Here is a 24,273-nt window from a genome sequence, read left to right as displayed (position 1 = left end):
ATTGTGCTGCGAGGAGTGATAATTTTCCATTTATCAGTGTCTATATGCTTGATAGCCCATCGTATCATGTCGGTATAAGGAGAATTCTTGGTCGAGCAGCTACTTTGTGCAAACAAGATTTTCTAGTAAATGGGAGTGTTGCCTCATAACCCATTTTGCCTCCTTGGTCATTTGTAGCGACTATACGACCTGAAATTTCCTAGATTGTCTCAGCTAATTCCTCTTCGAGTAGTTTATACATTGCATCCCACGAGGAAATACCTGCATCCATAGTGATAACCGTATCCAAGAAGAGAAACACATTTGGGATTTTATCATCCAAGTCCTCAACAATTGGCCGATGTCTGTTGCACAAATGGATTTCTTTTAGCTCTCCCCATATCAATGAATTTTGTAGAACTCTCCCAGCTAGTTCGCTGAAATACCAAATACAAAGTTAGAATGACACTTTGCAAACTAATAAGTGAAAATCTTAGGCACTTGAATGCAATGACATCTATTAACTATCGACTGGTGAACTTATGCAGGCATGAACTTACACATGCATAAGTCAAATTCATCAAATGTGAAAATATAGGAAATTAAACACTTTGGGCACGTTTAATGATTTTCCAAGTGGTTTAGATGTCCTTGTGAGCTTGACATGTGTCAATCGTGGAATCGTGGATAGGTTGGTATTGATTATGTGACATCCATCTTGGCTTCTATGTCACCCAAAAATAAAATCTTGGAAGAAACGAAGGGAGTGCTTAAAGGAAACATTGGGGGAAAGGTTTCTGGGGTGATGTGGCAGGTAAGGACACATAAGCATTTTCATGGACGAATGAGGAGAGGTGCACGATAAAGGAAGCAACGAGCGGTACAATGAGTCAGCCTAGAAATAAAATCTCGAAAAAAACAAAGGGAGTTCTGAAATATCTAGGGAAATTCTTTTAGGGTAACGTGGAATAGTAAAGGAGTGGTGTTACATGTAAGCGTGTGTAGGAAGGATATGCGTGAAGAAAAGGGGCATGCCAATCCATATCATCCCAACAATAAAATTCTGGAATAAATGGGAGGGGTATCAAAGGAAATCGTCGATTAAAATCTTCCTGGGTTACATGGCATGTGGGCCATGTTTAAATGCAGTGGTTCTTGTGGGATTATTTGTAAGTCATGGCCATAACTACTGCTTCATGGTTGTTTTCTTTTTTGAGAGTTTTAATCAGCACAATAATCAACCATGACTTATTTTCTTTTTTGAGAATTTTAACCACATAAAACATTGATGTGTCAATCTAACAAATTCGATTTATTAAACATAAGTAAACCCACAAAGTTTTAAACTAGCAACCTTCACAATACACATCACCTAATATTCTATGTCTCATAAACTAAATAAATATAAATTATTTTTGAATAATTTATAAAAATAAATTTCATTGCTCATTTAAATAATTTAATTTATTTAAGATAAAGAATTATAATGGTATTAGACCTAAGGTTTTTATGATCCATATTGTAGATAATTGTTTTTGTGATTAATAACATCATTAAAAATTGATTCACATTTCGAACCAACTAATATGATTCATCCTTAGTACAAAGTTTGAAACATGGACCAAATCTTAATAATGTGATTAATACGAAAGACATTTATCTATAATTGTAATCCTACTTAGCCTAAATTAATAGATAACTTTATTTTAACTTTATTTTCTTCTTGGGATAAAAAATTGTTGGGTATTAGAATTTTAAAATAATACCACCAAATTTTTCTTAGGATAAAGAATTATTGGGTATTAGAATTTAAAAAAAGTAGCACCAAATTAGTGGAAGAGTAGGCTGTATTTTTACAATAAATGACCCTCCGCCTAATAATTTAAATATTAAAACCCATCTCTATTTTCATGAATTATCTTATATTATATTAAATATAAAAAAGGAGCCACGATAAGACTATGTCTCTTGGATCATAGCAAAGTGTCTCCTTCCCAATTTACCAAGCGACTCCTGCATTAACCTTAAGAGCGTCATCTTTCAGGTCTCACCTCAGATGGCTGGAAAACAGTGGCAGACTGTTATACCCAAATTTGTCTTGTATTTATGTGCTGAAAAGGCGAGACTGAAGATTCTCAGGTTTCTTGGGAATTTCAAGGGTGTGCTACTGCGCCTGTTGCAACAGTTCCGATGTAGGGGACAATTTGTTTTTCTGTCGCTGTTGCAACGGTTCCGACGTTGTGGACGGGTAATTTCACTGGGTTTGCAGGCGATCAGAGGTCGAATCCCCGAGCGAATAACCAATGTTCCGAATTTGACGACCAATCGCGCCTGCAAGTTCTTGCTAAACAGGTTTCTAGGAAGACTCATACGGGAAGTGATCGATTTGGACCGCCTCGAAATACAGCTGGGCGTGCGGACGATTCAGTTAAACTGTGTTGCTTTAAATACCGATTTTCTCAACCGGCACTTGAGCGTTACCCCGGTCATTGTTAAAGAAGGATTTATTGGCCGCATATCCGTCAAAATACCTTGGAAATTATTTGTTGCAGATTCTGGAAAGTTCGAGATTAATGTGGAGGAGCTTGTTCTTGTTCTTGTTTCTCGAACTGATCAGGTCGAAGCATCTAGTAATAGTGCTGAAGAATGCTCTACTTCAGAACTGTGCTCAGAGCAGCTAGTGGGCGCCACTGACGCTGGTTCTGTTCAGGATTGGGCTCGGAAGATGGTTGCCCAGATAATGGAAAAGCTCCTGCTTGGTCTCCATGTTAAGATCAAGAATCTTATTATTGCATTTGAACAGAGACCAGACACTTCCAGTACAAATTTGGGGGTTGAGAATAGCTGTCAGTATCAAAGCATTCTTGGGCTTAGAGTGTTGCAAACACAATATGGAACACATGTGTTTGGTCCTTATCCGGATGATGTTGTGTTGACAAGTCTTATAGACTTTCGGGATGTAGCTGCCTATCTATTTGATATAATAGACAAGGATGTGCAACCTGGAAGGTTGAGGTCCTTGGATATTTTAAGAGGTGTTCAGCCTGGTAAGAGCCCAGTTCCAGTGCCACTTATACATGGAAATGAAGGTGGATGCTCGGGATTAGTAGTACAGTTAACCAATACCCTGGAAAAATACCTCTGTGGATTTTCCCAAAGTCGATGTTCAAATTGATCTCGATCCTGTAAAGTTGCAATTGCGGCCCAGTACAATGCAAAAGCTCATTTCTCTACTGCACTCTATATTGAATGTGGAGAAGAGGACAAGACTGAATATGGAGAGGAAGGCATAATTGAATGTGGAGAAGAGAACGGTGGGCCAGAACCTCGTCTCTGTTCCAGTGATAGGCAATCATTTTCAGACCTACTTTCAGCAGTCCAACCTTCTGGACAGCAACGGCTGGATTGCAATCTGAACGCTAGATTGGATGGTGTATCTGTAATACTTGCATTTGAGGATCACGGGCATGCCAATATTGTCTCAACGCTGGACAGGCCAAGGTTTGAATGCTTGCAATAGAATACTGACGATTTGGATACCGAAAGTAATTATTTAGAAGTTAATTTTAAAGATTGGAGTTTTTTTGCTCAAGTGTCTGCTCAAGAAATGAGGATCAAATTCAAAACAATGGTGAAACACATTGAAATCTTTGAGCACATTCACGATGACAGTGGAAATGCCACAAAGCGGGGCCTTTCAAAATGTGAAGAGTACAGTGAAGGCAATATGTTTTCAACTGCACAATTGCAAAAAGAAGTTGAAGAAGCGTTGCCCCCTTTCCCTGTGTCACTTTATATTGCTGAGCCAGTAGTCAATATCAATAATGAAGTATTGCCCCATGATTCCGTCATTTCTTCTATGGCCAGTGAAACACGGGAAAAGAATCAAATCAGCACAGGTAGCACTTTCAAGAAATTTGTGAAGATGAAATTATTAGCTTTCCAGCATGATTGTGCTCATAATCTCTCTATGGATTTTCACTTTAGTAATATGAAGCACGGCGATTATCTGAGAAGCGTGTGTGAAATTGTTCAACGGATTCATCAGGTGGCGATTATCTGAGAAGCGTGTGTGAAATTGTTCAACGGATTCATCAGGTGATTTTCATAATTTCATAATTTCTTTATCCAGTACTTTATGGTTAAAGTGATTGAAAGCACGGTCTATCTCTATGACCATATGAGCAAGAGGATGAATAGATTTTTTAGGAAGCATGGCACACCAGTGCAATGGGTGACCTCGAAGCATGTAGACGAACAATGTGCAAGTCATGTATTCTTCAAATATTCCATGTATTTTGCGTGAGCCGACAATGCCAACCACATGCCTAACCAAGGCTACATAGCCTCCACCATCATATGTTTTATGTGACAAGTTATCTGAGAGCTCTTTCGAGATTTTGAAGTCTTTTCCATAAAACATACACTCCGAAGAGAAACTTTATAGCTAGTCATGATGGATATGCAAAGATTCAAAATAGATGTGAGGACTTAGCTTGTCATCTAGCCCTCCTAGCGCCAAAATGTTGATGGTGCTGGACCTGCCAACATGTCAGGGGATCTCCCCGTAAGAAGTCCCAATTAGATCTCATATCGTTTTGTGTAGGAGTCCCAACAGTGGGTCATATGGTATCGCCTTAACCGTGGTTTTGCATAGAGGAAAGTAAGATGTCGCTGTTGGTAGCAAGGGTGTGATAGCTACGGAAAGTCAAGGAAGGTGCATGAACAGTTCTAACACATGGAAAGTGGGGTGAGTTCACCCCTTGGAAACCTGTAATAGTACGCAGCTTGGAAGGGAACACATGAGCGAAGATGCATCACAAGCTGGAAGCAGATAGCGAAGCTAGCAATCACACACTGTGAGCGGTTAGCGATCATCTCATTCTTTAATTCATTTTGATTATAATTGAATAGTCCATACATACATGTGTAAGCAAACAAACATATACATATATCATTTAGAGTAAACAAGATAGTTGGAATACAATACGACATATGCATGAAACGTGTTCGCTATGTTATATTAAGAAGTGCAAGTTCCATTCATACAATACATCCGTGTCCAACCACTAGTTCTGATAGTGAGACATTATAGCCACAACTTCTTGCTCCTCCAAAGAGATATACTAGCTCTAGATAGTGGAGAAGCTCAGGCTCATTACAATAATTTCCAAGCTTTCTTGATGTCCTTGTCTACGAACTAGTTAATGTCCTCATAAGTAGGCAAACTCATAGACACTTGATTGGTTGCAAACCCCATTGTGCTCTCAATGGTGTCCTTTGACTCTGCTCTCCTGAAGGACATTTTACTTGTGCTGCTGAGAGATAGACAAATAGCTTTGATGCCTGGACACATAGAAACACTCATGAAAGCAATCTGTTAGTCGAAAACCAAAACAAACTTGAGGAATGACTTGCAACATACTTGTGTGATTGATCGTGAAGGTTGCCAATTTCCATCGGGAGGTCAAGAGACTGATTGCCAAAACTACGCAAGGCACAGTCTAGGTTGTCAGGAGGCTGACTGACTGCTGGAACTACACAATTCTTAGTCTAGCCTGACTTGCTGAGGATTGAAACTACACAATGTGCAATTTTAGTTAGCAGTGACATACAACCAGCAGACTACATTGCATAGTTTCTGGCGCCAGCAAAAGAATTGTGCAATGCAAACCTGGAGGTTAGTGCTAGGCTAGACTTGCACAATTTCTGGATGAAGGCAAAGCCTTCGCTTCCAAAAATGCACAGTGCTAGCAAGGCAATGCATGGTCTAGGCTAGACAGTCTAGACCGACCAACGGGCAATTAAAAACATGAGAAGTTTGAATGCATGATGAGATGAGTGCAAACAAGAGTGAATGATCATTCATGCAAACAAAAAGTGTAGGATTCAGGAAATGGGAAAGCATGCATGTGTGTGGAGCAAGTCGCTGCAACGACGACCGTTCGTGCAAAACAATGTCATGCATGTGACAGCAATGAGATGCGAATGAAAACTAAAACGTTGCTTCTACAAGCTAACATACATAAAAAAGAGACAAGCACTCACTAAATCCAACAAACAATACTCGCACGAAGCAAAACACAAAAAGTGACATAAACGCAACACAAGACATGAAAAGCGGGCTTACCCCGAAACAGCTGAGCTGAATGTGCCGACAACTCCTAGATGTAATGTGGGATGTTAGAGTTGCAAGGTCGATGTGAGGAATGAGCTCTACAGTGTCTGGTTGATGAGTTTTGATAAGATCGAGTTTGTGACGCGCATGCCACAAATCTAGGAAAAGCGACACTTGGCGAGAGGTTTATCAAAAGATCCTTGCATGTAACCTCCAACGGCTAAAAATAAATCCCTGAATCAAGGGATGCCTTTGCATGCTAACTTTAGAAAAGAATTCAATGCATGCAAATCAGTTTTTCTTGGTCCCAGAGGGAACCGGTCAACCTGAAGGCACATTCATCGATATGTGAGCCTGTGATGGAAGCGTAGTTTCTGAGCTGAGCAGAGATGGTTTCCCCAGAGGTATTGCACAATTTCTGAGAGGAACAAGTGGATGTCTTGCAGGATTGCGCAATTCTAGAACCCAACTAGGTGTCCAACTAGGTTTGCACAATTTCTGGAGGGAAGGTTGGTTCCCCTCCATCATTGCACAATTCCTAGAGGGAGCTGCTCAACCAGCAACTGACAGCAAGTTTGGAAAGTAGCCTGTGAAGGAGTGGAACAAACTTGCATACACAGGCTGACAAGACTCTATGAACCAGCTGAAGTTGATGTGCTTGACAGTGCAAGACATTATATTGAGGATGGTCGGTAGGGAGGCTCCAAAATGAAGCTAAGGAAAAGTTTTGGAGGGTGCTTGTAGCCGTTACAACACTTCGGGACACCCTGGTAGAACTCCAGCTCTCTGAATGTACCTTGTTCATGAAAAGCAAGTCTAACACCTCCGTAAGTATTTTTCAGTTCTCTGTTCGTCTTCATTTCCACACTTGCCTGATTGTAAGATGTAGCATCTGCTACGCTCTTGATTAGTTGATACACATTCTAAGCCAAGCCAACATAGTTGTTTTGATTTGGGATGAGGGGTATATTGGTGCACAAGCTTTATGGTCGTCAGAGTTTAGGTTTCATTCTTTGGTGTTGCTCCACTGCCAACAAGCCTAGACAATACCCCAGCAGAGTCACCCAGGAACACAAGCATCGATCCACTACCAGCGAGCCTGGTCAGCATCCCGATGGAGTTACTTGCATCACCTCTCTATGCAGGAAGCCTTTCTCTTTTTTCACCTTGTTCATTTTCATTTTTTCATTTTTTCATAACTGTGCATATCACTCATTCATTTCAGAGGTGGAAGAGGTATCCCGACTTATTGAAAGCAATAGAGGTTGTTCCTTCAGAGAAGTAGTTTGTATATACCTCTGGCATGCTTGTTAAGGTTTTCCCCCTCACCTTACTCTACTTGACTGAGCTGACAAGGATTAACCCAAAAGTAACCGACTAGAGTAGGTGATACTAGTTCGCGCGCAAGAATTTTGTTTTCACCAAGGTTCACTTCGAACAATACATACTTTCCATTGATGTATCATGGACTGAAGACAACAAGTTCTTCATACAGAGGCGAGACGACAGATAACCAAGTATTGATAGTTGTACAAGTCCTCTTGTACTTCATCCAGCTTGTTTCAAGAGTTGCACACAGTCCATGCGAAATTAAATTACAGACATAAACAAGCAAACAAACCAAAAGGAAAAGCAAGAAGCGGAATTAAATGCATATGCAAAGCAATAAAACAAACAAACACACAAAGAAAGAAGTAAACATGCATGCAAACATGTTTCTAGTCATAGTTGGTTCCTTGAAAACATGTTTAGGAGCCATGGAAGTGAGTTTCTCAAAAAATCTCCATTCCTTATGTATATTAACACTTTCTGACTTAGTTGGAATTGTTTCTATGAGAGAGACAGTGAGGGCCTCCTTTTCTCCTACTATTGTTGCTTTCTTTTACATAGTAGCACTCTGAGTCAAAGATCTTGCAACTTTTGTTGTAGTTGTATCTCCTCTTGTTTGCAATAAGGTTATTGGAATGAAGTTCTTCTCAAATCTGTGAAGACTAAAAGTCATTGATAACTTTATGGAGATAATTTTTGAGCCCTTTCACATAATTCCTAATAGGAATTGACTCTACAAAAAATATCATCAAATTCTCGTGAACATATTTATTAGTTCCTGCTAATTATTTTATCTATTCTACCACTCTATGGGGATCATGCAATCTCAAAGGAACTTTATCTAGCTTCAAAGAATACAAAGTTTACAATTCCTTTTCAGTGTGTGAGAATTTTCGGAGGGTGTATATGCCAACATGAACAGGGAACACGAGCCATGCCTTCCTCAAATATTTTCTTAATTCAATTGTTATCCCTATTCCTTTTATCTAGTAAGCTACTTCTTTACCAAGGAATCTATATTGAATATAAAGAGGCAAGGCGTGAGGAGCATTGAAACATCCATAAACCCTAACATATGTGAAATTTTCTTCAGAGAAGCAATCTCCAATCCTCGATAAATAATCAATGGCATATTAAGACATTCTAGGGGATTTAGAAATGAAGATATCCTAATAGATAAGGATCATGACATAGTGATAGATTTGTTGAAATGGTCAAAATATTTAAATTCCCACAACTTATTGTTATATAAGTGAATGGGTAAAGGCTCATTAGATTACCATTTCTAACCCATTGTTGGAAAGACATTAGAGAAATAGATATCATCCATAATGAAAGCTTACATATAAAAGAAAAGGTTAAAGGTGTCAGTTTTCTCTTTTTGGAAGGAATTGACATTAAAAGTAATGCTAGTAGACAAAATTTCGATCCAATTGAAACAAAATCCATCTGACACTCTATTGATGAGAGGGACCCAATCCAATATGAATTATGTGGCATCTTTCTTTCTGAAGATTCTAAATAACATAGAGGAAACATAATTGAAAGTAGAGTTTAAAGAGGAAATTGAACACTTATGCAGGCATGAACTTACATAGGCATAAGTCAAATTCATCAAATGTGAAAAGATAGGAAATTAAACACTTTGGGCACGTTAATGATTTTCCAAGTGGTTTAGATGTCCTTGTGAGCTTGACATGTGTCAATCGTGGAATCGTGGATAGGTTGGTATTGATTATGTGACATCCATCTTGGCTTCTACATCACCCCGAAAATAAACTCTTGGAAGAAACGGTGATGTGGCAGGTAAGGACACATAAGCGTTTTCATGGAAGAATGAGGATAGGTGCACGATAAAGGAAGCAACGAGCGGTACAATGAGTTAGCCTAGAAATAAAATCTCGAAAAAAACAAAGGGAGTTCTGAAATATCTAGGGAAATTCTTTTAGGGTTACGTGGAATAGTAAAGGAGTGGTGTTACATGTAAACGTGTGTAGGAAGGATATGTGTGAAGAAAAGGGGCCTGCCAATCCATATCATCCCAACAATAAAATTCTGGAATAAATGGGAGGGGTAAAAAGGAAATCGTCGATTAAAACCTTCCTAGGTTACATGGCATGTGGTCCATGTTTAAGTGCAGTGGTTCTTGTGGGATTATTTGTAAGTCATGGCCATAATCACTGCTTCATGGTTGTTTTTCTCTTTGGGAGTTTTAACTATTGCACAATAACTAACCATAAATTATTATTTTTTTGAGAATTTTAACCACATAAAACATTGATGTGTCAATCTAACAAATTCGATTTATTAAACATAAGTAAACCCACAAAGTTTTAAACTAGCAACGTTCACAATACTCATCACTTAATATTCTATGTCTCATAAACTAAATAAAAATAAATTATTTTTGAATAATTTATAAAAATAAATTTCATTGCTCATGTAAATAATTTAATTTATTTAAGATAAAGAATTATAATCGTATTAGACCTAAGGCTTTTATGATCCATATTGTAGATAATTGTTTTTGTGATTAATAACATCATTAAAAATTGATCCACATTTCAAACCAACTAATATGGTTCATCCTTAGTATAATGTTTGAAACATGAACCAAATCTTAATAATGTGATTAATATGAAAGACATTTATCTATAATGGTAATCCTACTTAGCCTAAATTAATACTAACTTTATTTTTTTCTCGAATAAAAAAATTATTAGGTATTAGAATTTTAAAATAATACCACCAAATTTTTCTTAGGATGAAGAATTATTGCGTATTAGAATTTAAAAAAAGTAGCACCAAATTAGTGGAAGAGTCGGCTGTATTTTTACAATAAATGACCCTCCGCCTAATAATTTAAATATTAAAACCCATCTTAATTTTCATGAATTATCTTATATTATATTAAATAAAGAAAAGGAGCCACGATAAGACTATGTCTCTTGGATCATAGCAAAGCGTCTCCTTCCCAATTTACCAAGCGACCCCTGCAATAACATTAAGAGCGTTATCTTTCACGTCTCCCGTCAGATGGCTGGAAAACAGTGGCAGACTGTTATACCCAAATTTGTCTTGTATTTATGTGCTGAAAAGGCGAGACTGAAGATTCACAGGTTTCTTGGGAATTTTAAGGGTGTGCTACTGCTCCTGTTGCAACAGTTCCGATGTAAGGGACAATTTGTTTTTCTGTCGCTGTTGCAACGGTTCCGACGTTGTGGACGGGTAATTTCACTGGGTTTGCAGGCGATCAGAGGTCGAATCCCCGAGCGAATAACCAATGTTCCGAATTTGACAACCAATCGCGCCTGCAAGTTCTTGCTAAACAGGTTTCTAGGAAGACTCATACGGGAAGTGATCGATTTGGACCGCCTCGAAATACAGCTGGGCGTGCGGACGATTCAGTTAAACTGTGTTGCTTTAAATACCGATTTTCTCAACCGGCACTTGAGCGTTACCCCGGTCATTGTTAAAGAAGGATTTATTGACCGCATATCCGTCAAAATACCTTGGAAATTATTTGTTGCAGATTCTGGAAAGTTTGAGATTAATGTGGAGGAGCTTGTTCTTGTTCTTGTTTCTCGAACTGATCAGGTCGAAGCATCTAGTAATAGTGCTGAAGAATGCTCTGCTTCAGAACTGTGCTCAGAGCAGCTTGTGGGCGCCACTGACGCTGGTTCTGTTCAGGATTGGGCTCGGAAGATGGTTGCCCAGATAATGGAAAAGCTCCTGCTTGGTCTCCATGTTAAGATCAAGAATCTTATTATTGCATTTGAACAGAGACCAGACACTTCCAGTACAAATTTGGGGGTTGAGAATAGCTGTCAGTATCAAAGCATTCTTGGGCTTAGAGTGCTGCAAACACAATATGGAACACATGCGTTTGGTCCTTATCCGGATGATGTTGTGTTGACAAGTCTTATAGACTTTCGGGATGTAGCTGCCTATCTATTTGATATAATAGACAAGGATGTGCAACCTGGAAGGTTGAGGTCCTTGGATATTTTAAGAGGTGTTCAGCCTGGTAAGAGCCCAGTTCCAGTGCCACTTATACATGGAAATGAAGGTGGCTGCTCGGGATCAGTACAGTTAACCATACCCTGGAAAAATACCTCTGTGGATTTTCCCAAAGTCGATGTTCAAATTGATCTCGATCCTGTAAAGTTGCAATCGCGGCCCAGTACAATGCAAAAGCTCATTTCTCTACTGCACTCTATAGTTGAATGTGGAGAAGAGGACATGACTGAATATGGAGAGGAAGGCATAATTGAATGTGGAGAAAAGAACGGTGGGCCAGAACCTCGTCTCTGTTCCAGTGATAGGCAATCGTTTTCAGACCTACTTTTAGTAGTCCAACCTTCTCGACAACAATGGCTGGATTGCAATCTAAACGCTAGATTGGATGGTGTATCTGTAATACTTGCATTTGAGGATCACGGCCATGCCAATATTGTCTCACCCCTGGACAGACCAAGGTTTGAATGCTTGCAACAGAATACTGACGATTTGGATACCGATAGTAATTATTTAGAAGTTAATTTTGAAGATTGGAGTTTTTTTGCTCAAGTGTCTGCTCAAGAAGTGAGGATCAAAACAATGGTGAAACACATTGAAATCTTTGAGCACATTCACGATGACAGTGGAAATGCCACAAAGCGGGGCCTTTCAAAATGTGAAGAGTACAGTGAAGGCAATATGTTTTCAACTGCCCAATTGCAAAAAGAAGTTGAAGAAGCGTTGCCCCCTTTCCCTGTGTCACTTTATATTGCTGAGCCAGTAGTCAATATCAATAATGAAGTATTGCCCCATGATTCCGTCATTTCTATGGCTAGTAAAACGCGGGAAAAGAATCAAATCAGCACAGGTAGCACTTTCAAGAAATTTGTGAAGATGAAATTATTAGCTTTCCAGCATGATTGTGCTCATAATCTCTCTATGGATTTTCACTTTCGTAATATGAAGCACGGCGATTATCTGAGAAGCGTGTGTGAAATTGTTCAACGGATTCATCAGGTGGCGATTATCTGAGAAGCGTGTGTGAAATTGTTCAACGGATTCATCAGGTGATTTTCATAATTTCATAATTTCTTTATCCAGTACTTTATGGTTAAAGTGATTGAAAGCACGGTCTATCTCTATGACCATATGAGCAAGAGGATGAATAGATTTTTTAGGAAGCATGGCACACCAGTGCAATGGGTGACCTCGAAGCATGTAGACGAACAATGTGCAAGTCATGTATTCTTCAAATATTCCATGTATTTTGCGTGAGCCGACAATGCCAACCACATGCCTAACCAAGGCTACATAGCCTCCACCATCATATGTTTTATGTGACAAGTTATCTGAGAGCTCTTTCGAGATTTTGAAGTCTTTTCCATAAAACATACACTCCGGAAGAGAAACTTTATAGCTAGTCATGATGGATATGCAAAGATTCAAAATAGATGTGAGGACTTAGCTTGTCATCTAGCCCTCCTAGCGCCAAAATGTTGATGGTGCTGGACCTGCCAACATGTCAGGGGATCTCCCCGGTAAGAAGTCCCAATTAGATCTCATATCGTTTTGTGTAGGAGTCCCAACAGTGGGTCATATGGTATCGCCTTAACCGTGGTTTTGCATAGAGGAAAGTAAGATGTCGCTGTTGGTAGCAAGGGTGTGATAGCTACGGAAAGTCAAGGAAGGTGCATGAACAGTTCTAACACATGGAAAGTGGGGTGAGTTCACCCCTTGGAAACCTGTAATAGTACGCAGCTTGGAAGGGAACACATGAGCGAAGATGCATCACAAGCTGGAAAGCAAGATAGCGATCAATCCAAAGTGACGGTTAAGCCAATCATCACATTTCAATAAGATTCATACATACTTATATAGAATAGTCCATACATGCATGTGTAAGCAAACATATACATATATCATTTAGAGTAAACAAGATAGTTGGAATACAATACGACATATGCATGAAACGTGTTCGCTATGTTATATTAAGAAGTGCAAGTTCCATTCATACAATACATCCGTGTCCAACCACTAGTTCTGATAGTGAGACATTATAGCCACAACTTCTTGCTCCTCCAAAGAGATATACTAGCTCTAGATAGTGGAGAAGCTCAGGCTCATTACAATAATTTCCAAGCTTTCTTGATGTCCTTGTCTACGAACTAGTTAATGTCCTCATAAGTAGGCAAACTCATAGACACTTGATTGGTTGCAAACCCCATTGTGCTCTCAATGGTGTCCTTTGACTCTGCTCTCCTGAAGGACATTTTACTTGTGCTGCTGAGAGATAGACAAATAGCTTTGATGCCTGGACACATAGAAACACTCATGGAAAGCAATCTGTTAGTCGAAAACCAAAACAAACTTGAGGAATGACTTGCAACATACTTGTGTGATTGATCGTGAAGGTTGCGCAATTTCCATCGGGAGGTCAAGAGACTGATTGCCAAAACTACGCAAGGCACAGTCTAGGTTGTCAGGAGGCTGACTGACTGCTGGAACTACACAATTCTTAGTCTAGCCTGACTTGCTGAGGATTGAAACTACACAATGTGCAATTTTAGTTAGCAGTGACATACAACCAGCAGACTACATTGCATAGTTTCTGGCGCCAGCAAAAGAATTGTGCAATGCAAACCTGGAGGTTAGTGCTAGGCTAGACTTGCACAATTTCTGGATGAAGGCAAAGCCTTCGCTTCCAAAAATGCACAGTGCTAGCAAGGCAATGCATGGTCTAGGCTAGACAGTCTAGACCGACCAACGGGCAATTAAAAACATGAGAAGTTTGAATGCATGATGAGATGAGTGCAAACAAGAGTGAATGATCATTCATGCAAACAAAAAGTGTAGGATTCAGGAAATGGGAAAGCATGCATGTGTGTGGAGCAAGTCGCTGCAACGACGACCGTTCGTGCAAAACAATGTCATGCATGTGACAGCAATGAGATGCGAATGAAAACTAAAACGTTGCTTCTACAAGCTAACATACATAAAAAAGAGACAAGCACTCACTAAATCCAACAAACAATACTCGCACGAAGCAAAACACAAAAAGTGACATAAACGCAACACAAGACATGAAAAGCGGGCTTACCCCGAAACAGCTGAGCTGAATGTGCCGACAACTCCTAGATGTAATGTGGGATGTTAGAGTTGCAAGGTCGATGTGAGGAATGAGCTCTACAGTGTCTGGTTGATGAGTTTTGATAAGATCGAGTTTGTGACGCGCATGCCACAAATCTAGGAAAAGCGACACTTGGCGAGAGGTTTATCAAAAGATCCTTGCATGTAACCTCCAACGGCTAAAAATAAATCCCTGAATCAAGGGATGCCTTTGCATGCTACCTTGGGAGAAGAATTCAATGCATGCAAATCAGTTTTTCTTGGTCCCAGAGGGAACCGGTCAACCTGAAGGCACATTCATCGATATGTGAGCCTGTGATGGAAGCGTAGTTTCTGAGCTGAGCAGAGATGGTTTCCCCAGAGGTATTGCACAATTTCTGAGAGGAACAAGTGGTTGTCTCGCAGGATTGCGCAATTCTAGAACCCAACTAGGTGTCCAACTAGGTTTGCACAATTTCTGGAGGGAAGGTTGGTTCCCCTCCATCATTGCACAATTCCTAGAGGGAGCTGCTCAACCAGCAACTGACAGCAAGTTTGGAAAGTAGCCTGTGAAGGGAGTGGAACAAACTTGCATACACAGGCTGACAAGACTCTATGAACCAGCTGAAGTTGATGTGCTTGACAGTGCAAGACATTATATTGAGGATGGTCGGTAGGGAGGCTCCAAAATGAAGCTAAGGAAAAGTTTTGGAGGGTGCTTGTAGCCGTTACAACACTTCGGGACACCCTGGTAGAACTCCAGCTCTCTGAATGTACCTTGTTCATGAAAAGCAAGTCTAACACCTCCGTAAGTATTTTTCAGTTCTCTGTTCGTCTTCATTTCCACACTTGCCTGATTGTAAGATGTAGCATCTGCTACGCTCTTGATTAGTTGATACACATTCTAAGCCAAGCCAACATAGTTGTTTTGATTTAGGATGAGGGGTATATTGGTGCACAAGCTTTATGGTCGTCAGAGTTTAGGTTTCATTCTTTGGTGTTGCTCCACTGCCAACAAGCCTAGACAATACCCCAGCAGAGTCACCCAGGAACACAAGCATCGATCCACTACCAGCGAGCCTGGTCAGCATCCCGATGGAGTTACTTGCATCACCTCTCTATGCAGGAAGCCTTTCTCTTTTTTCACCTTGTTCATTTTCATTTTTTCATTTTTTTTCATTTTTTCATAACTGTGCATATCACTCATTCATTTAAGAGGTGGAAGAGGTATCCCGACTTATTGAAAGCAATAGAGGTTGTTCCTTCAGAGAAGTAGTTTGTATATACCTCTGGCATGCTTGTTAAGGTTTTCCCCCTCACCTTACTCTACTTGACTGAGCTGACAAGGATTAACCCAAAAGTAACCGACTAGAGTAGGTGATACTAGTTCGCGCGCAAGAATTTTGTTTTCACCAAGGTTCACTTCGAACAATACATACTTTCCATTGATGTATCATGGACTGAAGACAACAAGTTCTTCATACAGAGGCGAGACGACAGATAACCAAGTATTGATAGTTGTACAAGTCCTCTTGTACTTCATCCAGCTTGTTTCAAGAGTTGCACACAGTCCATGCGAAATTAAATTACAGACATAAACAAGCAAACAAACCAAAAGGAAAAGCAAGAAGCGGAATTAAATGCATATGCAAAGCAATAAAACAAACAAACACACAAAGAAAGAAGTAAACATGCATGCAAACATGTTTCTAGTCATAGTTGGTTCCTTGAAAACATGTTTAGGAGCCATGGAAGTGAGTTTCTCAAAAAATCTCCATTCCTTATGTATATTAACACCTTCTGACTTAGTTGGAATTGTTTCTATGAGAGAGACAGTGAGGGCCTCCTTTTCTCCTACTATTTTTGCTTTCTTTTACATAGTAGCACTCTGAGTCAAAGATCTTGCAACTTTTGTTGTAGTTGTATCTCCTCTTGTTTGCAATAAGGTTATTGGAAATGAAGTTCTTCTCAAATCTGTGAAGACTAAAAGTCATTGATAACTTTATGGAGATAATTTTTGAGCCCTTTCACATAATTCCTAATAGGAATTGACTCTACAAAAAATATCATCAAATTCTCGTGAACATATTTATTAGTTCCTGCTAATTATTTTATCTATTCTACCACTCTATGGGGATCATGCAATCTCAAAGGAACTTTATCTAGCTTCAAAGAATACAAAGTTTACAATTCCTTTTCAGTGTGTGAGAATTTTCGGAGGGTGTATATGCCAACATGAACAGGGAACACGAGCCATGCCTTCCTCAAATATTTTCTTAATTCAATTGTTATCCCTATTCCTTTTATCTAGTAAGCTACTTCTTTACCAAGGAATCTATATTGAATATAAAGAGGCAAGGCGTGAGGAGCATTGAAACATCCATAAACCCTAACATATGTGAAATTTTCTTCAGAGAAGCAATCTCCAATCCTCGATAAATAATCAATGGCATATTAAGACATTCTAGGGGATTTAGAAATGAAGATATCCTAATAGATAAGGATCATGACATAGTGATAGATTTGGTTGAAATGGTCAAAATATTTAAATTCCCACAACTTATTGTTATATAAGTGAATGGGTAAAGGCTCATTAGATTACCATTTCTAACCCATTGTTGGAAAGACATTAGAGAAATAGATATCATCCATAATGAAAGCTTACATATAAAAGAAAAGGTTAAAGGTGTCAGTTTTCTCTTTTTGGAAGGAATTGACATTAAAAGTAATGCTAGTAGACAAAATTTCGATCCAATTGAAACAAAATCCATCTGACACTCTATTGATGAGAGGGACCCAATCCAATATGAATTATGTGGCATCTTTCTTTCTGAAGATTCTAAATAACATAGAGGAAACATAATTGAAAGTAGAGTTTAAAGAGGAAATTGAACACTTATGCAGGCATGAACTTACATAGGCATAAGTCAAATTCATCAAATGTGAAAAGATAGGAAATTAAACACTTTGGGCACGTTTAATGATTTTCCAAGTGGTTTAGATGTCCTTGTGAGCTTGACATGTGTCAATCGTGGAATCGTGGATAGGTTGGTATTGATTATGTGACATCCATCTTGGCTTCTACATCACCCCGAAAATAAACTCTTGGAAGAAACGGTGATGTGGCAGGTAAGGACACATAAGCGTTTTCATGGAAGAATGAGGACAGGTGCACGATAAAGGAAGCAACGAGCGGTACAATGAGTCAGCCTAGAAATAAAATCTCGAAAAAAACAAAGGGAGTTCTGAAATATCTAGGGAAATTCTTTTAGGGTTACGTGGAATAGTAAAGGAGTGGTGTTACATGTAAACGTGTGTAGGAAGGATATGTGTGAAGAAAAGGGGCCTGCCAATCCATATCATCCCAACAATAAAATTCTGGAATAAATGGGAGGGGTATCAAAGGAAATCGTCGATTAAAACCTTCCTAGGTTACATGGCATGTGGTCCATGTTTAAGTGCAGTGGTTCTTGTGGGATTATTTGTAAGTCATGGCCATAATCACTGCTTCATGGTTGTTTTTCTCTTTGGGAGTTTTAACTATTGCACAATAACTAACCATAAATTATTATTTTTTTGAGAATTTTAACCACATAAAACATTGATGTGTCAATCTAACAAATTCGATTTATTAAACATAAGTAAACCCACAAAGTTTTAAACTAGCAACGTTCACAATACTCATCACTTAATATTCTATGTCTCATAAACTAAATAAAAATAAATTATTTTTGAATAATTTATAAAAATAAATTTCATTGCTCATGTAAATAATTTAATTTATTTAAGATAAAGAATTATAATCGTATTAGACCTAAGGCTTTTATGATCCATATTGTAGATAATTGTTTTTGTGATTAATAACATCATTAAAAATTGATCCACATTTCAAACCAACTAATATGGTTCATCCTTAGTATAATGTTTGAAACATGAACCAAATCTTAATAATGTGATTAATATGAAAGACATTTATCTATAATGGTAATCCTACTTAGCCTAAATTAATACTAACTTTATTTTTTTCTCGAATAAAAAAATTATTAGGTATTAGAATTTTAAAATAATACCACCAAATTTTTCTTAGGATAAAGAATTATTGCGTATTAGAATTTAAAAAAAGTAGCACCAAATTAGTGGAAGAGTCGGCTGTATTTTTACAATAAATGACCCTCCGCCTAATAATTTAAATATTAAAACCCATCTTAATTTTCATGAATTATCTTATATTATATTAAATATAGAAATGGAGCCACGATAAGACTATGTCTCTTGGATCATAGCAAAGCGTCTCCTTCCCAATTTACCAAGCGACCCCTGCAATAACATTAAGAGCGTTATCTTTCACGTCTCCCGTCAGATGGCTGGAAAACAGTGGCAGACTGTTATACCCAAATTTGTCTTGTATTTATGTGCTGAAAAGGCGAGACTGAAGATTCACAGGTTTCTTGGGAATTTTAAGGGTGTGCTACTGCTCCTGTTGCAACAGTTCCGATGTAAGGGACAATTTGTTTTTCTGTCGCTGTTGCAACGGTTCCGACGTTGTGGACGGGTAATTTCACTGGGTTTGCAGGCGATCAGAGGTCGAATCCCCGAGCGAATAACCAATGTTCCGAATTTGACAACCAATCGCGCCTGCAAGTTCTTGCTAAACAGGTTTCTAGGAAGACTCATACGGGAAGTGATCGATTTGGACCGCCTCGAAATACAGCTGGGCGTGCGGACGATTCAGTTAAACTGTGTTGCTTTAAATACCGATTTTCTCAACCGGCACTTGAGCGTTACCCCGGTCATTGTTAAAGAAGGATTTATTGACCGCATATCCGTCAAAATACCTTGGAAATTATTTGTTGCAGATTCTGGAAAGTTTGAGATTAATGTGGAGGAGCTTGTTCTTGTTCTTGTTTCTCGAACTGATCAGGTCGAAGCATCTAGTAATAGTGCTGAAGAATGCTCTGCTTCAGAACTGTGCTCAGAGCAGCTTGTGGGCGCCACTGACGCTGGTTCTGTTCAGGATTGGGCTCGGAAGATGGTTGCCCAGATAATGGAAAAGCTCCTGCTTGGTCTCCATGTTAAGATCAAGAATCTTATTATTGCATTTGAACAGAGACCAGACACTTCCAGTACAAATTTGGGGGTTGAGAATAGCTGTCAGTATCAAAGCATTCTTGGGCTTAGAGTGCTGCAAACACAATATGGAACACATGCGTTTGGTCCTTATCCGGATGATGTTGTGTTGACAAGTCTTATAGACTTTCGGGATGTAGCTGCCTATCTATTTGATATAATAGACAAGGATGTGCAACCTGGAAGGTTGAGGTCCTTGGATATTTTAAGAGGTGTTCAGCCTGGTAAGAGCCCAGTTCCAGTGCCACTTATACATGGAAATGAAGGTGGCTGCTCGGGATCAGTACAGTTAACCATACCCTGGAAAAATACCTCTGTGGATTTTCCCAAAGTCGATGTTCAAATTGATCTCGATCCTGTAAAGTTGCAATCGCGGCCCAGTACAATGCAAAAGCTCATTTCTCTACTGCACTCTATAGTTGAATGTGGAGAAGAGGACATGACTGAATATGGAGAGGAAGGCATAATTGAATGTGGAGAAAAGAACGGTGGGCCAGAACCTCGTCTCTGTTCCAGTGATAGGCAATCGTTTTCAGACCTACTTTCAGCAGTCCAACCTTCTGGACAGCAACGGCTGGATTGCAATCTAAACGCTAGATTGGATGGTGTATCTGTAATACTTGCATTTGAGGATCTCGGGCATGCCAATATTGTCTCAACGCTGGACAGGCCAAGGTTTGAATGCTTGCAACAGAATACTGACGATTTGGATACCGAAAGTAATTATTTAGAAGTTAATTTTGAAGATTGGAGTTTTTCTGCTCAAGTGTCTGCTCAAGAAATGAGGATCAAAACAATGGTGAAACACATTGAAATCTTTGAGCACATTCACGATGACAGTGGAAATGCCACAAAGCGGGGCCTTTCAAAATGTGAAGAGTACAGTGAAGGCAATATGTTTTCAACTGCACAATTGCAAAAAGAAGTTGAAGAATCGTTGCCCCCTTTCCCTGTGTCACTTTATATTGCTGAGCCAGTAGTCAATATCAATAATGAAGTATTGCCCCATGATTCCGTCATTTCTATGGCCAGTAAAACGCGGGAAAAGAATCAAATCAGCACAGGTAGCACTTTCAAGAAATTTGTGAAGATGAAATTATTAGCTTTCCAGCATGATTGTGCTCATAATCTCTCTATGAATTTTCACTTTCGTAATATGAAGCACGGCGATTATCTGATTAGCTGCACAGAGTTTGAAGTACAACTTCAGACATTTGTTTTGTGGGTGGATTTTTGCGCAGCAAATAAACTCTGCCAGTTGATTGAAGGCATCGGATATCACTCTAAATTTTCAGATGAAGCAAAAGATAGTGGTTCATTCATTGGCAGAACCGATATTCCACAAAGAAGTATACAGATTAATGTTTCTACACCTCTCGCTAGGATTATTCTGAGCTTCCCTATGGAAAAAATTAACCAGTATACGAATCCATATCTATTAAGCGACAATTTCATTTGCATTGATCTTTCCGAGCCTGCAAGTGTATCAGAATGTGAGCAAGAAGAGTTGCTTAAAGAAAATGAAATATCTTTAAATGGCATTCATTTTCCTTCATCCAATTTTGTCAATCTGAAAATGGGAGAGAGTATCTTATTTCTAATTTACCCTTCAGAGGAAAATAAAGCAAAGATGATCATTGGGGATCTGGATGAAATGCAGTTTTCTGCTCGGAAGGTTTTAAGCCTCTTAAATGATTCAGTCATAGGCTTCCGATGGCAGGAGATTCCTCGGACAGGGCTGAGGAATGAGGAGAAAGAATGGGAAGAAGACAATGAACAATGCACAAGAGGAGGAAGGGGAAGTAGAGGAGTGAGTGGAAACAATTCAGAATTTCATGGTGCATCAACTGCGGGAGCTTTAGAAGTTAAAGTTTCTGACATTCAACAGAAGATTATTCGGAACTCTTCTGTATTCATTAACTTCTGTTCACCGCATGCACAGCTTGATCTTTATGGCTCTGAGCACATTCTAATAGCTAATCTTTTGAGTCTGCTAACCAATTGCATTTGTTTTGAAGGGAACAAAGAAACTTGTTTGAATCTAGCAGGAAAACCTGTGAAAAAAGGCTTTCATTCAGAGGTAGCACAGTCCTCGATTCTGATTGAGTGCAACGTTGTTGATATTGCAATAGGTTTGGCAGAGTCCACGAATATAAGGGTTTTCAGGGACGTTTCCTTGGAAAGGGAACTTCCAGGATTTTGGTCCAGTTTTCGACTAACAGTTAGGAATGTTGATGTTCTGTACGTGTCAAATCGTGGGGGTGTGTCTGGTGCAAGCTATTTCTCACTAAATCATGAAGAGGCATTATTGTATGGATCGCTAATTGACAAAAAGGAGAATTCCCTATCTGTTGTTGCAGCTAGAGAATTGTGTTTACTGTGCTGCGAAAAAAATGTTTTCGGGCGCTGTAATGGGGAAGGTAACTCTGAATTGGCTAATGGAAATGCAGGAACAACAATTACACATCTTTATAATCGACGAGATTTACAGAGTCTTACAGCTGTTACAGTCAGATGTTGTACACTTATTGCACCTGGTGGTCGTCTTGATTACTTGGCATCAATTATTTCATTTTTTAATCAGTCTTCTCAGGTTGAGAACCAAATCATCCATACTGATCCACAAGAACGGCAAGGCAAGGCCTATTTTACTTCCATTTCGCTAGAATTACTAGACATTGCTGTTAGTTATGAGCCTTTTCTTAGAGGCTCGAGAATCAGTAGTGCTGCTAATAATGTTGAAGAAGCATGTGCACCTGTTGCTTGCATTTTAGCTGCTGCAGCAGTGAGGGTTTCATCAAAGACAAATCCTAGTACAGAGAACACAAAATACACCATCTCGCTGGAAGATGTAGGTCTGTTGGTCTTGGATTTATCGAAAGGAAGCAACGATAAGCTTGCCTATGACGTAGAGTCCTTACAATCAGCAGGGTATATAAAGGTTGCTGGAACCCCAGTGATGGACTTGGAGGTTGAAATGAATTGTCAGAACAACATGCTCTGGGAAGTTACCTGTACAAAAACTCATATTTGGCTGGCTACTTGCCATGACACAACTGCAGCTCTTACCATCCTGATTCAGCAGCTTCAACATCTTTTTGAACCTGATTATGAAGATTATGTTGTTCACCTACAAACAAGACGAGATATCTGGAAGAATGTCACTTCTTTGATAAATGAGAAGACATCATTGCAAAACTTGGAAAATCAAAAATCACCCATCAGAATTTTGCCATGGGATGGCAAAAATATTCTGCCAACTGGTCGAATTTCACTCGCGAACTGCAAGGTCACATGGAAGATCTGTGCAGGTTCCGACTGGCCTGCCTGGAAAATTCATAATTCCATTCCAAAGGAACGCAAACCGGGAAGAAATGGAAGTTCAGAGTTTGAAGCTGAGTTTCAAGGAGTGAACGCTCAGTACGATATTTTTTCCGAGTGTGGCGGACTTTATGCATCAAAACTTACCTTGTCAGTACAAGACCTAACATTGTTTGATTGCACTGGACGGCAGCCATGGAAAACGGTTTTGTGTAATAAACAACCGAGCGATTCGTTTGCAAAAGCATTGACATTAGATCTAGAAGCTGTAACGCCTGATCGTTTAACTCCTCTCCAAGATAAAGGGCTCCACCTGAAGCTGCTTCCTCTGCAGTTAAATCTTGATCACAGGCAGGTCGAGTTTCTTGTTAAATTCTTTTCTGAGAAAGCATATACCAGCGAGATGAGTGCAGAGGAGCTCCACTGTTCATTCATTCGGAAATGTGAAGTATGTCCATTGAGTATCCAGTTGGATTATGTCCCTCGAGTTGATTTTAAAGTACTAATACAGGGCAATTTCAGTCAGTTTGCCAAAAGTCTTCTGCCTTACAAGGCTCTTGATTTGCATTTGAAAGAAATCAAGACTAATGCGATTTTCGGTTGGAGCAATGTTGCAAAGGTTGTTATGGGGAAATGGTGTGATGAAATTCCTAAGCTGATTAGAGAGCGCTTGTTGCATAAATTGTCCAAGTGTCTCATAGATAATTCATAAATTTATGTTTCCTCAAAAATCAGTATATATATATATATATATATATATATACACACTTATCGTGAATTGCATTTATAGTGTAGTTATTTATAATGTGTTAGTGCTCACGTTGTTACAAAATGCATTGATATTCCCTAGTGGCTTATCTAAGTTGAGACACAATATGAATATGAGACTACCTTTCTAATGTGTTATATATTATAATGCAATGGTATTGATATAGTGAAGAAGCAAACATACCAGATTGTCTAAGACACAGTGCACCATTAATGCTTTTCAAACCATTTCAATGTGTTGTCATTTATAACTCCCCATTAACATGTCAATCCATTAAATTTATAAGTGCCTTTTGGAAATTCATAGAAACATTCTCAAAGATTTAGATTGAGGTGATTTGTGCAGTGCGGAATGTTGAATTAAAAAAAAAAGAAATTGTTGTAAAGATGAGAAAATTTAAGTTCAATTGTAAATTTCAATGTGGTGAAATTGAAAATAAAGAGGTAACAAACAATTTACCTAGACTCTTCTTACCTTCTTCCAACCTTAGAAAGTTTGGTTTTCCTCATAATTCACTATTTTCCAA

General features: G+C 39.0%; 1 protein-coding gene across 1 annotated transcript; it reads left to right on the top strand.

Moving 5' to 3' along the window:
• The first annotated feature begins 18,890 nt into the window (after nucleotides 1-18,890).
• Nucleotides 18,891-23,690, top strand: LOC149261691 (autophagy-related protein 2-like). The gene has a single exon (XM_089370529.1). The coding sequence runs from the start codon at nucleotides 18,891-18,893 to the stop codon at nucleotides 23,688-23,690; it is 4,800 nt and encodes a 1,599-aa protein (XP_089226655.1).
• Nucleotides 23,691-24,273: the final 583 nt, after the last annotated feature.

The sequence above is a fragment of the Pinus tabuliformis genome, chromosome 6, assembly GCF_031772625.1.
Source record: "Pinus tabuliformis cultivar Carrire ecotype Pingquan chromosome 6, CPIR1, whole genome shotgun sequence".
Taxonomy (NCBI): Eukaryota; Viridiplantae; Streptophyta; class Pinopsida; order Pinales; family Pinaceae; genus Pinus; species Pinus tabuliformis.
This window is presented reverse-complemented; position numbering and strand designations above follow the sequence as displayed.

What these genes read in the sequence shown, in the direction of transcription:
- LOC149261691 (XM_089370529.1), top strand. Translation starts at nt 18,891, where the DNA reads ATGGCTGGAAAACAGTGGCAGACTGTTATACCCAAATTTGTCTTGTAT.